General features: G+C 35.9%; 1 protein-coding gene across 7 annotated transcripts in view; it reads left to right on the top strand.

Annotated features, from left to right (window-relative positions):
- Positions 1 to 18,873, top strand: part of Mgat4c (MGAT4 family member C) — a 575,343-nt gene extending 556,470 nt beyond the window's left edge. For all 7 annotated transcript variants that reach the window (XM_085683482.2, XM_085683479.2, XM_085683477.2 and 4 more), the window contains 3 exons: positions 8,369 to 8,521; positions 14,685 to 14,832; positions 16,794 to 18,873. In XM_085683482.2, the coding sequence (XP_085539608.2) occupies positions 8,393 to 8,521; positions 14,685 to 14,832; positions 16,794 to 17,935 (1,419 nt within the window). In that variant the 5' untranslated portion in view covers positions 8,369 to 8,392 and the 3' untranslated portion in view covers positions 17,936 to 18,873. The remainder of the gene's footprint in view (positions 1 to 8,368; positions 8,522 to 14,684; positions 14,833 to 16,793) is intronic.
- Positions 18,874 to 19,433: the final 560 nt, after the last annotated feature.

Raw genomic sequence — 19,433 nt, 5'->3', positions numbered from 1 at the left:
TACAAAGTAATTATACTAAGGGTCTACTAAATATCCATTATATCAATACTTTTTCCAGACTTATATCTTAAATATTCTCAAAAAATGCCTTTCTGGTAGTTAAAAAAATATTTTAATCCTGAATCAGGCATAGTGACACAGGCCTTTAATCCCAACATCTGGGAGGCAAAGGAAGATGGATCTCTGTGAGTTTGAGGCCAGCCTGGTCTACAATGAGAGTTCCAGGACAGCCAGTGCTGTTACACAGAGAAACCCTGTCTTGAAAAACAAACAAACAAGCAAAAAATTCAATTTGCCATATAATTAACTCCTGGCGCTATTCCCACTTTTCACATTACTACTTTATATGAGAGAAATTTATGATGTTATGGTGTTTGGTGAATGGGTGAGTATAGCTATATGTCCATCTGCACTTTGTATTTAAGGAGCATAGAGATCACATAATAGGTTTGAGCCAAAATGAGAGGTCCTTAGGCAAGGTTTTAAGATGGGCGTGATAGCCCACATCTGTAATTGCCGTGCTCAGAGATGGAGGGAGGATGATGGAAGACCTGGACACTATGGTGGTACTCTTAAAAGTAGAAACTTAAAACTCAACTGCTCTCCTGTAGAAAAGAAATTAAGATTTTTCATAGACTGGCATTTTTACTTGTACTTCCAAGCTCAAACTTTTTACAGAATGTGAAAAACTCACTCACGCTTATATACACACATGCACATTGAAACCAACTTTTTAGTATTGGCTATCTATTCTTAACTGCACACCTGGAATTCTGGTGATATGACTAAATGATTTTTAAACAAGTACTATAAAGTGAAGAATCCCAAAGCCCTAAAGAAAAATTATACACATGTCCCAATATGAAGAGAGAAGCAGATGACAGTTTTCATGTTTTTCTTTCTCAGCTTCACACAATTGACCTGGTCAGGGAGTCTGCGTGGACATGACAGCTGGTGAGGAAAGCTGAATGCTGAGACACCACGCATCTCCTGCCATGTTTAAGTTTAGCTGGGTCCTTTCGAGTTTGTTATCACAGCTTAATAGGTTAAATAGTTTGCACTACTTTTGCAATAAATACAAAGGAAAACTAATAGCTACTTGATTGTGTTTACTGTGTGTACTAATTAATACCAAAGGTTTGGTATAGTGTTTTCCCCTCCTTAGGTAGCCCCCTAACATGCATAGAATGCTGTAAATCTGAAAAAATATGATGTGAATGATGCTTTAGAAAGTTGTTTTGTATGGTGTCAATTTTGTTTTGCTGCATAATATATCAACTAAAAACATCCACATGTTTAAAAAACATTAAAAGAGAAGCACAAAGTATTAAAAAAGATCTATAAAAGCAGAGCGCAGTGTTAAGGGGACTCAATATGTGAAAACCAACTCCTGACTGAAGTTGGAATTCATTGATATCTTCACTAAGATAGTAACATTTGGCTGACTCTGTTATTAATGGTTGCGATATGGGAATTGGGAAAGGAAGAGAACAACAAACTGCAAGCATTACACAATGAGAGGCAAAGGGAGAGGATAGATTTTCTTAAATACCCTCAGAGAATATCACTGCTGAAGTTTATGGTAGCAGGACTAAGGGAGGTGTGCTAAGGAAAGCATACTGCCTAGAAAATAATGTACACGTAGTTTGGAAACAAAGCAAAGCAAAACAAAACAAAACAAAACAAAGGGCTGTTATATTGCAAAGCATCCTCCTTGCCTTTGTCTTCATCATAAAAATCCTACATATTTGTAACCATAGTCAGATACTATAAACCAAGAACGTGATGATTTCATCTCTATATTAAATAGCATAACCTTCATCAACTAATCCGTGTTGATCTGCAAAAGACAGTTCAAGAGTACTGTTCATGGAGAGCTGATGAAACCTCCTGGAGAACAATTTTAAGCTCACTCTGATGATATTGCTAGGAGAAACATGAGCAGCTCCCATCAAACTATCTGGACTTCAGAGTGTTAATTTCCAAAGCTACACTTTGAACTTAACCAAGCTTTTCTTTCATGAGTGTGTGTTCTGGAAAATTACGTTTTATTGTCATTCAGTTTTTGAAAGCCTTTGAGGACAGATATTGTTCCCAGATAGGTGATTCAACACTTTGACAGGAATTGATGACCCTCGGGACTGCTGTGGGACTCTTGTGGGAGTGTGTCTGACTCTCTTGCCCGTACTTGGGACCCTTTACCTTCTATTGGGTTGCCTTGCCCAGTCTCCCAGTCTTGTTACAAGAGTATATGCCCAGTCTTAGTGCATCTTGTTAGGCTGTGTTCGGTTGGTATCCTAGGAGGCCAGCTTTCTTCTAAAAGGAAATGGATGAGTAATAATTCTGTGGGAGGGGTACTGGGAAGAGAAGAGAGAGAGAAGGTTCAGGTCGGGATGTAATCTATGAGAGAAGAATAAATAAAAAAAAGGAAGAAGAAATTAATGACTCAACAATGTAATGTCAGTTTTATTGAACAGAGCATTCCTAAAAACTTTTTGATGATTATATGATTATATAGAGATATACATATATCATATATACATATATATGTTGTCTATGATGATGCTTATATGTGTGCACACAATTATATGTATATAAGTGCATACAAGCTGTCCTGATTAACAAGATATTCTGCGTTAGCAAAGTTGGGGATAGAAGCTCATTAGGATTTTGAATACTGTTCAGAAACAAAAAAAATTACTTTTAGATTGTGATTGTTTCCTCTTCCCACTTCTATAAATACATTTAATAGCTTAACTATTTTATTCAGGTTATCTGGAATATGTCCATCACGTCAAAAGTTCTCAATGTGAGGTTACAGCAGTTTAAAGGCTGGATATCCGAAAGGGCTTACACTCCATAGCTATTGAATTTTTGTTTCCTGCCACTTCCAGTGTGCTGTTAGCAAAACATAGAGTCAAACTTTCAGAAGGGCAAAGTGAGTTAGCTTGACAATCATCTTTCCTTGTGATCATTTGATTCCCATTTGTGAAAAGTGCAGAGTTCGGCATACCAGCCCCATACGATTAAGTTTTTTCACACCTTGTAGCGATCAGAGAGTAGTTATTTGAGTTGATTGCTCAGATATCCTGAGTAACTGTCTAGAAACTAGATACAATATCTTAGCCTTCCTTATTTCATGGTAAGCTTGGCAGCAATTGCTGAAGGTTTTCTGTCCACAGTCGAAGAGTCTCTGTGCTGGTAATACTAAAATGCACTGTCTCCATCTGCACTCTGAGTAAAATTATTTGACCTACATAATCATCAGTGGTCTCAAATAATATGTGTCAAACCACCACATCCTGGACCGTTAATGAGAAAAAGATTCAGTCACAGTGCAACACATTCTACTAGGGTCTGCATCTTCTCTGCATGTTCCTGGTAGATGTGACAATGGCAGACACAGCGGGAAGAGATGCCACCAAATCCTCTGGAAAATGCACCAGCACCCTCAATTTAAGCCTTGTGTATGTTACTCCTTGTTATTATTTTAACAACGAAATGATGCATAACTGTCATTGCACTTATAAAATGTAAAATAAGTGTAATTATTATAACACAGAGAAATCTGCATATTTCTCCTCAAAGAAAGCACTAGGAAAACACTGAATGGGAAAAGTGTCGTATGGATTTCAAAATCTGTTTAGGTGTCTGTTGACACTCAAATTTTCCTCACTCCTCTTCAGAGTCTCAGGTGTTTCTGAAACAGAAAGTACAACTATGTTAGAAATGAAAAAAAAAAAACATGTTTGAAGAGGCTTTAGACATCTATTCCACTTCATGCAAAAAAGTACTAAAAGGCATAGACTGGGTTTAGCGTGCATATATTATTACATCATGGATCATAGGTCCCGGATAGGACAGACAGCTGATCTCAGTGCTCTGTCAGGGGTGAGATTTTCTCAAAGTTTTCTCCCTCCGCTTTGCTATTTTGAACTGAGATCAGTTGGAGAGAGATTCTTTGATTTATGCCCAATGAGAAATCAGAAATAGTAACATTGTTCTCTTAGGGTCACCAACAGACCTCAGGGGACATCCCCAAGTACCAACACAAATCCTTTGGTGCCTGTGATGTCATTTCAAGTTTAGGAGTAGGTATGCAAAGACGATGCATGACATTGAGAAGACAATTCAAATCATAGTAATATTAATTTCATTCTTCATCATAAACTAAATATGTGATGTTCAATATGCAGTAGGATCTACAGGGAAGAAACACAGATGGGGATAAAGGTAGAACAGGGAAAGGGGAGATACAGTCATTATACTTCAATTTAAAAAGTAGATTTAAAAATAAAGGAAAAATGAGGTTTTTCTTTCCAGTATGGTTCTTACACTAAGAAATAAATTATATTAAGATATTGCTGCACATTGAGCCAAAGCACTGCTTAAGATACAAAGACATTATGATTGATGTTCTTAGGAAGAAGTATGATACATGAACTTTTATTCTATCAATGCATGATCATTGATGATTTATGCTTTTAGATCAAACTTTTAGTTTAATACTACCAGACTGTGTGGGATAGGGGCTTAAGTCTGCTTCATTTAATGCAGTGTGTTCTCCTAGTAATAGACTAGGGGTGGGTTATATCAACTCATTTATACTTATTCTCTCTTATGATAGTTTGGTGTCTATTCAGATTTAAAATCTGAGTCCAGAATTCACCTGAACTCACCTGAATTCAGTACATGTCTTTAGAAGCCAATGGCAGCCATTGTTGTATCTTGTGTGTTCAGGAAGCAGCACTCAGTCAGGACTGAGACACAGTCCTTCTCATCTTTTAAGTGGCATCTGTTGTTTTGTACTCCAGCCAGTATAGCCCATCAAGCTGTGCTTACAACATGCTAAAATTTTTCTGACACACTTCTCCAAACTCTTCTACACAACCCAGTTTTAATTCATTGTATTTTTGCATTCTTATAACATAAAACTTTCACATACAATGCTTTTCAAAAAAAATATTTATTTTACATAACTACCAGAATTCTCTCTCCCTTCTGTCCTCTGGTTTCCCATCTCCCCTCCAACCCATCCTTGTCCCACTCCTGAGAAAGGGTAGGGCCTCCCATGGAGAGACAACAAAGCTTGGCAAATTAAGTTGTAGCAGGACAATGTTCCTTCCCCCTGCCACACACACACACTCCCCTGATATCATGACTGAGCAAGGCAACCCATCAAAGGGTATGGGCTCCAAAAATTTAGCTCAAACACCAGGGATAGATCCTGGTCCCATTGCCAAGCACCCCCAAACAAACCAAGCTACATAACTATTAACTACATGCAAATGGCGTAGGTAGGTCCCATGCAGTCTCCCCAGATGTCAGTCTAGAGTTATGGAGCTCTGATCAGCTGTGTCTGTGGGTTTCCCTATCATGATCTCAAACCCCACCTATATCATATCATCCATCCCATCTCTCTTCAACTGGACTCCTGGACTTTGGTCTGGTCCTTGGCTATGAATCTCTGCATCTGCTTCCATCAGTTACTGAATTCTAAGGTTCTATGATAACAGTTAGGGTAGTCACCAGTCTGATTACAGGGGAAGGCCAGTTCAGGCACCCTCTCCACTACTGCTAGGAGTCTTAGGGGGTCATCCTTGTGGATTTCCCTAGCACCATGTTTCTCAATCAAGATATGTAACAACCTCAACATATGTCCAGGTACACTGAACCTGATAGGAGAGAAAGTGGGAAGTAGCCTTGAGCACATACACTCCTTATACTACGTTCCTTATATCTGTTTAAAAAAATAAACCTAAAATTCAAGGGATCAACAGTAGTCAGTTTCTTGATAAACTTTCCAAGTCATACCTGGATGTCTGAATAAGAATAGATAACTTTTACAAAATGTTTGAGTCTAATCAAAAAATAAAGAAAAAAATGACAAGCCTGTAAGTCAAATAGTCCACTTGTTTATTTGCTTACTATTTAATGTATATAGAAATAAAAACAGGTTGAATCTAATAAGCAATAAATCAAGCATGAAAGTAACAAAGCAGAACTTCTCAAGAAAACAGAGGAAATTTTACAGAGACTCCTTACCAGAAATATACTTGTGACCACGGTTAGAAATAAGCTCTAGATTCCTAATGTCCTTAAACAACCAAACCTACAGACTAGCACATATAAAGAAAGCAATGGCCTCAGACATTGGTCGCAAGCAGAATAGAGTAATGAAGTTTGATAAAGGGAAACAAATATGGAGGTTAAGCTAGCTTCCCACCAAGAGTTTGTACGTTATGGCTCAAGGAAAAGACACCCAAGGGAGAATTTCTTGAGCTGACTGGGCGGAGAAGAATTTACAAACAGATGCAAGAGAAAGGAAAGCCATACTGAGACCATAACTTTCAAGAGAGATGCAAAAATAAAGCTTCGAGGGTCTGCAACCAGAATCCTTCCCTTTTTTTTTTTGTTTTTTCATGTTCTTTTTTTCTCTCTTATTTATTTATTTATTCATTAAAAATTTCCACCTCCTCCCCACCTCCCTTTTCTTTCTCCCTCCCCAACTCCCCTCCCTTTCTAGTCCTAAGAGCAGTCAGGGTTCCCAGAATTTAACAGTTCCTATGCGTGAAGAAAGTAAATGTTTAACAATTTAAGCTATGCCCAGAATGTAACAATAACAAGAATAATTTATGCTTACCTAGATAAATCATTCAAAATCTGATGTCTGGAGGATGTGAGATGATCTCTTGGCTGGTGACTCTAATACCAGCAGTGCAGAATCCTGGAAATGTGAAAACATTTTATCACATGCTGCTGAAAATATCATGAGATGTTTGGTAGTGACAGTGTGATACTGATCTGACCAGTCAGTGGTGAATGGCTGCTTAATGTCTTTATAAAAGGGTAGAGAGGTCAGTTCAACACTTCCTTTTAGGTATTACGATATAAACATTGTCTCAAACATTGAAACTATATCTCAAACTTTGGTTCCTTTTAAGACATTAAACCTGACTGTGTTTTGATGGTTGTGATCACTTGAACCCTGAGTTTCAATTGCCCTCACTGCCTTTTAGGAATGGCAAACCATTGTAACTTTTGAATAATAAAAAAGAAATAGGGATGTTGCTTTCTCCAATCACTCAATCAGCTACAGATAGATTTCTTAAGGCTTCAATGAAAGACGCACCTTCTACACTCTGCCAGAGTATATTTTTCATGATATAGCTAATCAGCAATCTAGTCTCCTTAAACCTTGTGTTCCTTCTTTTTATGTTAACAAATCATTCAGGGTGATCCATCATTGATCTGTCTTTTGGCCATGCCATCAATTATCAAAACTCTAAGCACCCTTTCTAACTCCTGTTCTGCAAAATTAAGTATAATATTTGAGCCGAGGTAGGCCATATGAAGAAATTTTATTAGATCCAACTTTATGTTCTTCATCTATTTTTCCTACATTCTTTAAATTTATTCTCACACAGGTACTATTAGATGTCTGCCCCTGTGGACTGGAATGCAAATTAGTTCTATGAGATCTTAGTGTTCTTCTTGGGTCACACTTTGAACATTATCTTTAGGGGATTGACAGACTTTGAGTGTAGTTAGAGGTCTAGAAACAATAATGTTTCTTAAGGACAGGTTCTGAGGGTGGTTCATATGCTACCCTATTCAGTGTCTGCCTCTCATGAGCCTTTACTACTATTTAAAAGCAGTAATTCCCTGTTTTAACAGGGAGAGTGGAGAAATAGTTTCTGTTGGGTGTGGGAGGCTATATCTAAAACTTTAAGCCATATTCAACTTAGACTTTCAGTGTTTCCTATACTACGAATTAAGGAGGAACGTCTCTACAACTATTTAATTACATGTATCATACTCAATAATTGAGAAATGGAAGTAGCCAGACATTTCAAGTTAGAAGTGTAAAAACTGAGAAATATCCCGAGGAACAAATGCCCAGTCTAACAAATCATATCAATTTCATTAGGTAATCTAAAAGCAAGAAGTAAGGTATTTATACTTGGCAAGCCTTTATCTCAGCTTTGAGTTATAAATTTATCACTTCCCTCGCTGTAGGTCTCTTTCTTCCTCCAATCCTCACATTTTTGTTATTTTAATGAGAATTTGTAATTTTAAGTTATGAAATTAAATTATATGTGTGAACAATTGATATTCAACTATAGGTTATCATTTACTATGTTAAAAAGAGTAATTATTCAAAAATGCATTGTTCCCTTTCTTCTATTTTAATCCATTTGCTGTCTTTATAGGTAAAAATAGATAGCTATATATGATGATACATTGGTAAATGACAATATTATGTATAAACTTTGAAATAAAATTTTAGCTGAAGTATGTGAATGATAACATTATACTCTTCATACTCCAAATTAACCGGAAGTAATTCTTTACCTCTTTTTCACAGGAGAAGATGTTTAAATTTTAACAAATGAAATATATCTTTCAAATACTGGATAAAATGAGATGCTTGCGAAAACGTTCTACCGTGTCTTTCTTGGGTGTTCTTGTCGTTTGCCTTCTATTAATGAACTTGTACATTGAAGATAGCTATGTTCTGGTAAGTTCTGGAGACATTATTTTTGATTCAATATTCATCTTCAGCAAACTTAGTGCAGGTCTAGTTACCCCCCAACCTTAATGTAAAAGGCAGTATTAGTTTGAGCAGAGTTATTTATGCATACACACACATACACACACACATACACACACATATATATATAAGCATACATACATACATACATAAATACATACATGCATATTTTGGATCATATATTGACAACACTATACTTTTTTAACTCATAATTCTCTTTTCTTATCATTTGAGTCATGGTCTCTCTAAGTAACAGTCCTGAAACTCACTTTGTAGACCAGGAAGTCCTCAAACTCACAGAAATTTGCCTGCCTCATGAGTGTTGGGATTAAAGACATATGTCACCACTGTTCAGCTATTTTATTTTTGTTTCTTAAACACTATATGGTGGCTGCTACATACATACATACATACAAACACACACAGACACACGCACACACACACAGAGAGAGAGAGTCATATATTAATTATAAATATTTCAGTTCTATATAGTTATATAATATTGGAGTTCTGCTTTGGCAGGGGGTTTAGGTCCTAAAGAGGAAGTGTGTAATTGGGAAATTGGGGGGGGGGACAACAGAATGAAAGGTGATTCTGGTGGCTTCCAGTGCCTTTAATTGAGAAAAGATTACACCATTTCTACTGTATATGTGCACATAGGATTAAATGGGTGACAAAGGGCATGTGAGTTGGAGTGTGGTTTAAGATGAGGAGTTGATGAAGCTAGCTTTAACCCTGGCGATAAGCACCAGTCATAGGTTAATGGACAGGCCTTAAGTTCCTTTTACTAGATGTAAGAATGACTGCTTTGCTTTGTCAAGCAGGAACATTCCTCAAGCCCACAAAGGAATGGAGACTCTTGGGGAGTGGACACCATACTACAGTTTCTTAATCTTACTAGTTGGGCCTGTTCCCCGCATAATGCTACCCAAAAGGGAAGGTCCTGGTGAATTACTTTTTTCCTCATTATACTGTACCATTGTACAGTGTTTTCTCTATACTTATTAACTGAATTCTTGCCGTTAATGGCCTCAAGCTAAAGATCTGAATTGTAGGCATTTCACCCTTGGGATTAGGTGAGCCTAGTAAATCTCTAGCATTGTGCCTCACAAACCTTTGAAACTCCTATTCTTGGGGAATTAATGTTCTCTTCCTTATTTTAATGCCAATGGCATGCATGCATTGCACATACATTTATTTAGGCACGCACAAATACAAAAATAAATAAATAATTACTTAAAATTATTTATTTTATCTTCATGTCCTATAATTACATTTTTCTCCCTTCCCCTCCCCCTTCAAAACCTTTCTAAATATCCATTCTAGGTCTCCTTCAAATTCTGATCCTGTCTTCTCCTTAATTGCTGTTACATATGTGAACACACACACAAACACACACATACACACATGCCCCACTTGGTAATGGATAACCAATTAATATTCTTTTTTCCCCCAGAAAAGAATATTTCTCCTGTTTTCTGCATTACTTAGTTATCAGTAACTCTTTCCATCAAATTGAGACCTAGTGGGCTTTTCCCCATCCACCCTAACATGAATATTATCATTTTCCTTGTTCAGCCTGGTGAGACTTTATGATTGTAGCTGTGATATTCCTAGAAGACAAAATCTTATGGTCAACTCCATGTTCCTATAGATTCCAAAATCTTTCCAACTGCTCTTCCACGTCAATCCCTGAGACTTAGGTAGAGTAATTGTTTTCCTAACCAGCTGTGATGCCTGAGAACCACAGCAATGACAGACATGGGGAAGAAACCCAAACTGTGCAAATAGCAGCAGGCACAACTTTGTGACAATCAACCACAATTGGACTTAAGACCCACTCGACAACAGGAAAATCATGCTTGGTACTGGAAACTCAGCCGACTGCCCAGGGCCAGTGAGTTCATGGATCTTGGAGGAGAATCACCGCTGTAGTTAACTAGCATATCCCCCAACTATTTTCTAAATATTTTTCTTTGTACCCAGAGCTAAGTAATGTTCTCACCCCTCATCAAGAAAACTTCTCTTTGCAAGAGAGATCATTAGAGAAAATCACAACCAATCAAAATTCAGAATCATGGAACCCAATTCAAACAACTTCTATACAAATAAATCTTATTTTTAATGTGTATATTTAAAATGTGAATATTTATTTAAAAACTATCGCTTGTAATAAAATACAATATCATTTCTGCTTAATACTTCTCCTCTTTTAGCTTTCATTTTATTTTTCATAATCTTCTCTCTCTTTGTTTTTTTTTTCTTGACTCCATAATGTGCAAGCAATTTTCGAAGCAAAAACTGAAATGTCTTTCACTTGCGTTGCTGAAACAACACTTGTAATTCTGAGAAACCAGATGAACAGAATTAGTAGTCTCTGGAGTTATTTACCACATTCAATTCCCTTTTTGATAGAAAATTTATTTGTGGTTTGAAACTATAGGCATATTGATGTCTTGGTATATTTGTGTTTGTTTTAGAAAGATAAGTTACTTTCAGTTGGAAAGGAAGCAGAACTCAGTGAAAGAGACAAATACTTTACTAGGCAAACTAAGTGGCAGAGACGATGCGTGCCCAATCAACTTAGCCTTTCAGCTGTGAGCATCTTCAAAGTAGCCACCAGGGTATATATTTAGACTGTAGTGAGACCATTGAATTGCATTACCATCCAGAAAATGATTGTCATAAAGCTTTGCCTTATTACTGAGACACACACTTTAGCATAGTTACTGGAGAAAAGAAGGCACCCAGGGAGCCTGGATGTTCAGTCAGTCGCCTCTGAAAGCAGCCAACCAGACCAGCTCAGGTGGAAGTTACATTTTTATTGATGCTGAAAGTATTAAGAAGCTTGTTCTTCAGAACTGAATTAAGTATGTTCATATCAGCTCTGTTTCATTTTATATTCTTCTACGTACTTCAACCAAAATGAATATATTCCATTTTATCACAGAAAAAGTCTAGACATTTACATGCTCAGGGAAGAATCCTTAAAAAAATACTTACTAACTTACAGTGTCAGTAGCATGTAGCCTCATATAATAATAGAATATCAAAATGTATACAACCTAGAGACTACTGTGGTTTTATAGAAATGTCTTCATGGCTTCTATTGATGCTGTACACTATTATATTGTTGTTGAACAACCTTATGTGACGTCTGCTGTTACTTTGTAGCAATCTGAAATTGTTTATTTTATATATTAATTGTTTTATATACTTTTTGATCTATAGAAATAGATGAACCTATATATGTATAAGAGAGTTAGGATGATCAGAATTCAGTAAATATTCAACCTCTATATTTATAAAAGAAAATTTTATTTAATATTGCATTGTAGATATTTCAGATGTATATCGCTTTGGAACATGATGGATATCCTATAAACCTTGTAAAAATGTCCTTTTTCAAATAATTAAAGTGGAATAAAACATAGAATATGCTAGCACAGATAGAATAACGTTATGGAAATACTTGAATATTTGAAAGGCTGTAGGGTTGAGTTTTTTGAATTCATAGTGTAGTTAAAGATTCTTAGCTCTCCTGTTAAATTCCAGTAATTTTTTTAATCCCATGAAAAATTCTGCCCATGATTTTAAAGTTTAATGGTGTCTTTTGCCTTTGAGTCAGTAACTAAGTATTTATTGTCCTAATCAAGGTAAAACTTATGTCTGAATCTCATACAATATTTTAGAAGAGAGATTTAATTAAAGTTTTATTGACCACAGATAAGTATCAAGGCAAAATTCATTTAAAGAATTTACTTTTTCTAGTCTTAGTGGCTTGTACTTGATTTGTTTACGTTCCTACCAGAAACTCTAGAGATATGTCTATTTAAGAATACACAGAGAAGTGGACAACTTTTCACAAAGGAACATGGCTTCCTAATCAGAGCCTACTGACATATATGGTAGTGAATCAGAGAATATATGACCAAAAAAAATCTAATAAGAGTATGGCTAGTAATAACTTTATCAAATTATCAAAATCTACCACTGAACTTACATTTAAGCTCAGAGAAAATGAAAGCAAATAATGACTAATAGTATATAGTTAACCTGAATATGGAAAATTTTTTAAATGTAAGCACTTCTGTTCATATAATGACACAAATTACTACCAGCACAAAAATTGTTATAATGAATATAAATGATCTCAACTATCTTCATCAGAACATCAAACAAAAACAAATGTTCACATATACATCTATAAACAAAAAGAGAAGGACTACAATAAGAAAGATAAGAGGCCAATAGGATCTCAAATCATTTTACTGACAAGGTACAAAGGTATTCTAATTGATGTTATTGAAAAACATTTTCAGATAAGCGATTTCATGTCAAAATGTTGATGGTTAATCATTCTCAACAGTTTTAAATTATATTTCTCTCCTAGTCAATGTTCTGTTGCTATTAAAAGATAGCATTACCACAACTCTTGTAAAGGAAAGTATTTAATTGGGCCTGGCTTGCAGGCTCAGAGGTTTAGTCCATTGCCAGTATGGCAGGAGGCATGATTCTTGCATGCAGGCCGGCATGGTGCTGGAGAAGTATGTAGCATGAGGATCCGGCTTGTTGGGGTTTCTGTCCCGCCCAGTACCCCACGGCCGGCAAGTCCCAGAGAAAATCAATCACACAGAGATCTCTATAAGTTATAAAGCTGATTGACCCATTAGGTCAGGCTACTTATTAGCTCTTATAACTTATGTTACCCCTTATCCTTATCTACATTAGCACATGGCTCAGTACCTTTTCCAGCGGAGCAGTTTACCTCTTTCCTCTTCGGTGATCTGCACAGGAATGTGGAGGGAGCTTCCTGCTGGTCAGGATACTCCCAGTCTCTTTGTTCCACCCCTACTTCCTATCTGGCTTTCCCGCCTATACTGCCTGCCTGGCCAATCAGCGTTTTATTAAAATATGATTGACAGAATACAGACAATTCTCTCACAACATTTCCCTCTTTTTTTTTTAAACAAAGGAAAATACCCATAGTCCATTGGTTGGGAATGTGGGCTTAGTATTTCAGTCTACTTCCTGCTGGTTGGGGGCGCTGATGATCCCATGGAGATCCAAAGAAAATCTAGAGCCATAATCAAGTCCCGACTGGAGTATCCTGCGAGTCTTGATCATCTCAGGCAGCAGTCCTGAATCTGTTCTGGATGTAGAACTCAGACATCTGGGCCATCTGTTACTGTCAGAGATTTTTCAGGTGGCCTCCCTTGGTCAAAGATGATTTTTCTTAACTCTGAATAAATCCACAGCCTCTCATTTTCTGTGGAAACAAAAGCAAAATCTCTTCTCCAAAGTAACATACCTTTTGACTTCAATTCTGAAGCCAAGGTATTTTCAAAATACCTATCTTGGGTTAGTTCAGCAGCATTTATAAACAAAAGTCTTTTAGCAACTGTTGTACATACTTAGCTGGTAGAAAACAGAGAGAGTGACAATGGGCCTGGCTTGAGTATTTGAAACATCAAATCACACCTCCAGTGACACATTTAGTCAAAAAAGGCCACACCTACTCCTACAAGGCCACACATCCTATTAATGCCAATGTCTATGAGCATGGGGGGCTATTTTAATTTAATTCACCACAATGACTTTACAAGGTCATCTATAAATGAATTGATAAAACTTTGTAACAAATTTCTCTAAATCTAAATATTTTGCTTACACTTAAATCTTCCTACTCATTCTTTAAAATCAATACTTTTTCCATTTGAAAGCATTTGTGGAAGATTTCATAGACAAATTTGGCTCAAAATTGGTGAATCTGAAAGGAAATAATTTCAAGTGAAAGCCCCAAATTGATCATCAGCAAACTATAAAGTCCTTTTGTTTTGAAATTTTAGAATTTTAATGTGTTGACAATGGGGATTTTCAAGTAAGGATAGATTTGCTGAAAATGGGATAATCGTGCATGCTATAGAAAATCCAATGTGTTAGAATAAAGATTATAAGTGAGAAAGCTTAAAGCAGAACCTAAAGGTAAGAAATCAGGTCAAAGTTGAGGAGCTTATGATTGTGGGCTCATAATTGAGATTCACGTAACTTTCTAAATACATGTACTCACATTTCCATTTGTGGCCACCTATTATTTATTAATTTTGCATGTATTTACTTTTGCATTTAGGAAGGCGACAAACAACTCATAAGGGAAACATCCACACATCAACTTAATTCTGAACGCTATGTGCACACATTCAAAGATTTATCTAACTTCTCAGGAACCATAAATGTCACCTATCGCTACCTAGCTGCCACACCTTTACAGAGAAAGAGTAAGTATTCATAACATTTTTATTAAAATTTGCATTAAAAACTGAAATTTTTATAAAAATAATGATAATTTTTATGTTTGTGTAGCAATAGAAGATTTAAAGATTTATTATTGAGATTTATAGTTTAAAAAGGATTTGGCATTCTTCAAACTTTGTATATACTTTCTGACCCTGTAACTATTAAGATATCAAATTTTAATAAAAATTCTTCAGAAATTTGTAATAGGTATTAAGAGAGATAATTATCCCTTGACTGTAAAATTAAATGTCTAACTTGATACTATTTCTGCGCTCTTTTACTTCAACCTGATGGTTTAGTTTTATAATTTCTTACCAACTTTGAATGTGGTCTTGATAGTGTATTATTTTTTAAATGACAATCACAGACTATCATGTACCAGGGGATTTTTTTTAATTATTATTATCTCATGGTTCTGGTAGTCAGAATTTGATATTTAAGTGCTTGGATTCTCATAACCCTTATGACTGTACCCAAGAAAATTTGTCAACTTAAAATTCAAGTTGGAGAGCATTCTGAAGGATGACAAATTTACTCAAAACAATATGAAGATTTTCTGATTGGGGAAAAATGATAGCCATTCAAAATTTAGACCTCCTTTAAGTGACTCCTGTATGGTCTAGGTTCTGAGAGGGTAAAAGAGAAGCAAAAGGAATGAACTTTCATCCAAGTGATAATTACCACTTGGATGGTTACCACTAGCATTGCCTGACAACACCACAAGTTGTAAACTTAAAACGTGTCAGTGATTAAGTCATGTGACAGTGACTTAAAGAATTGTATATTCCAGATAGGAATGGCAGAAGAAAGGAATGACTTTCACTGGACTTTTTCAATATATCTATGGTATCATGGAAAGGCCCATATTAGCCCAATAATCCTTACACATATGCACATTATCACTTTTATACAATGGTGATTAAGAAATTTTATTGTGTAGTATTCGGGATAGGAAATCAGACTTTAGAAAGACACACAATGCTTGTCGGAGGGAAACAGTATGTACTTGAGGTTATTTCTTGCCATAAAAATATCCAGTTCTCAATCTAATCTCAATCTTCAATCTAAGAAAAATTTCCCCTGAGGGTAAAGATGCAACGTGTTTTTCAAAACAACTGAAACAGTAAATTCATACCTTTGAACCATATATTTGTAAGATTTATTTCTCCCTACATCCTATTAAACTGTTTATTTTCTATAAGACATTTCAGGCAAATTTCAAAATAAAGCTAGGAAGTCCGCCTTTGAATTCATTTAGTAAAAGTAGCAATATGATAAGGAACCCTGAAGCACACAATACATTCTCTGGAAATTTTATAGATGATTTAAATTAATGTCTAGTCTTCTTTCCTCATCACTTGAGTCTAGCTTGCCAGCCTTAATTAAAAATTTGCTATACTCTTGTAGATACTATTTATTATTTTACAATGTTCATTTTTTTTACCTTGTTTTGGGTTTTAAATGTGTGTGTATACCAAACTAGAACACAAGAAAGTCCTTCTGCCTCATTCCTCCTCCTGCTAAGACTACAGGAGTGAAGTACTGTGCTTCATTTGTTTGTAGATACATTATATCTAAACATCTGTCTCTCTTCTAAAGGTAATATATAGAAATATTAGGGTATATAAGATATTTTAGGATAATTTCATTTTCATAATTCATAAGCATCATTTGTAATATAGGATTCATATTACATTGCTCAAAGAATATAAATTGTTTTCTATATAAAATATCAAATATACATGAAACACTTTCGCCCTTGTGTAGTGAGTTTAATACTCTAATATTAAAATGTTAAATATACAATCATTTAATAGATTTGCTTGCTATAATTGCAGGCTTAAAGAATTCAAATCTTGTTTATCTGGTTCCTATTGTTGCATTATTTGAAGTCTATTAACATTTAATTACTTTTCCACTGATTTTTTTTTTCTTTACTCAGGGTATCTCACAATTGGTCTTTCATCAGTGAAACGGAGAAAAGGAAACTATTTACTCGAGACAATAAAGTCAATTTTTGAACAGTCCAGCTATGAAGAACTAAAGGAAATTTCAGTAGTGGTGCATCTAGCCGACTTTAATTCATCCTGGCGTGATGCCATGGTCCAGGACATTATGCAGAAGTTTGCCCATCACATCATTGCAGGAAGATTAATGGTTATACACGCTCCTGAAGAATATTATCCAGTTCTGGATGGTCTTAAAAGAAATTACAATGACCCAGAGGATAGAGTCAGATTTCGCTCCAAGCAGAATGTAGACTATGCTTTTCTTCTTAATTTTTGTGCCAATACTTCAGACTATTACGTCATGCTTGAAGATGATGTCCGGTGTTCCAAAAATTTCTTAACTGCCATCAAGAAAGTCATCGCCTCCTTAGAAGGAACATACTGGGTAACTCTTGAGTTCTCAAAACTTGGCTACATCGGTAAACTCTATCATGCTCACGATCTCCCACGACTGGCCCACTTTTTATTAATGTTTTATCAAGAAATGCCTTGCGATTGGCTATTGACTCATTTTCGAGGGCTCTTGGCTCAGAAAAACGCGATCCGATTTAAACCTTCCCTCTTTCAGCACATGGGCTATTATTCATCCTATAAAGGCACCGAGAATAAGCTGAAGGACGACGACTTCGAGGAGGAGTCATCCGACATCCCGGATAATCCCCCGGCAAGTCTCTACACCAATATGAATGTCTTTGAAAACTATGAAGCAAGCAAAGCCTACAGCAGTGTTGATGAGTATTTCTGGGGAAAGCCACCTTCCACAGGCGATACCTTTGTCATTGTATTTGAAAATCCAATTACGATTAAAAAAATTCAAGTGAATACAGGAACAGAAGATCGACAGAACGACATTTTGCATCACGGAGCTCTCGATGTTGGGAAAAAACTTATATTAAAGAAGCAAATAAGACAATGTGATACGTACCTAAGACTGGGGGATTTCAAACACGGAAACTTTGAAATGTCAGAGGTGAATCAAAAGATTCCATTTGACATCCATTGCATAAGGATATGCGTTACCAAAACCCAAAAAGAATGGCTGATCATTCGGAGCATCAGCATTTGGACTTCCTAGCCAATTAAATCAGTCTCCTGAGTTTCTGAAGCGGGCCTTCCTGTTTCAGTTTTTCCTCTCCTTCCTCTTTTGCTACTTCTGTCTTTTGGAAGGCAACCAATGGATGTGATGTGTCGCGGGAAAAGTTGATCATCTCAGCAGTTCTGATTGTAGTTTAATGAAACACACACTTGTATGCTTTCACTTTTGAGGTCAAAGGTCATTCTGTAGTTAAGGTTGCTGCCATCCATATACTTAAATGTTTATAGATCCACGATTTCAAGCAGGAGTCAAAAGAGTGATGTGAACGATTTAAAATGAGAAAATTCTTTCAGTGGATTATAATTAAAACAGAGTTGCCAGCTGTACGCACTTATTCATGAATGGTTAATTCATTATATGATCAGACAACTTCTCATTCAGAATCTCTGAGAATATGCTGTTGGTTGCAATCATAAGCTGTGATACTTTTCTTGGAAATTTAGGCTTTCACTGACTGCTCTATTTCTACAGTTAATACCTCCTCAAAGCAGTGAAGTCTTAACAGCAGACTATTTTGTGTAAGTAGGGCTAAAGAAAAAAGAGACTTAAAAACAATCATTCCTCTGGTTGTTTCTATGACAAGAAACATTGCTCCTTGTTTTAAAACATTTAATTGCTTCAAAAAATTTAATTTCAATTTTCTGTGGGAAGAATTCCATTTCTAAGTTCCCACTGGAAATAGAAAGTTAAGCTTAGTATTTTAAGGTTATATAGGACCCCTGTAATTAACAGACAAAAAGAGAGGACCTGTAGTTAGTCCATTTGTTCACAGTTTCAGTATATGCAGATAAAATTGAAATTGATTTTATATTTTTTGTATTAAAATTCATGTGATTGAAGTTGTTGCAATTTATCATATTTTGGGGAGATTAAATGGCTGTCTTACGTGGGAGAAAGGTAAAAACTGTAGAAACTAATTTTGTCATATTTTGTTTTATTTTCCTGTAGTCAATGATCTATTTCTTCGAAAACAAAAAGGCAGGGAATTATTCTGCTTTTTTTGTCTTAATTAACATACAACACTCTTTTCATCTATGGATATCTCTCGTCACAGAAGTTAGCGTTTCTGTTTTCTTTATCCCTTCCTTCCTTCTTTGATTTTTTTTTCATTCTCCTTCCGTGTATGTGTGCATTTATTTATTTAATGTTTATTTGTTTAAGCCTACCTGTTTATGTATGCCACCTGTGTGCAGTGCCTGCAGATGCCAGAGGAGGGTTTTAGATACTGTAAAACGGTATATACCAGTCCATTACAGGCCGTCTTTTGTGGGTGATGGGAGCCAAACCAGTGTCCTCTGCAAGAGCAGCAAGTGCTCTTAATCACTGAGCCGCCACTCAAGCAGCATCTGTTCTGTGTCTTATTTAGGTTTCAGGTTATTTACTAGACTACCTTGAATTCGATAGCAAAACTGGTCTATAAAGCATTATGACCATGCTGTGTGCTGACTGTGACTTGTTTTAATTGACGTTTTTGTGC

Source organism: Myodes glareolus, chromosome 26 (genome assembly GCF_982192425.1).
Source record: "Myodes glareolus chromosome 26, mMyoGla1.1, whole genome shotgun sequence".
Taxonomy (NCBI): Eukaryota; Metazoa; Chordata; class Mammalia; order Rodentia; family Cricetidae; genus Myodes; species Myodes glareolus.
This window is presented reverse-complemented; position numbering and strand designations above follow the sequence as displayed.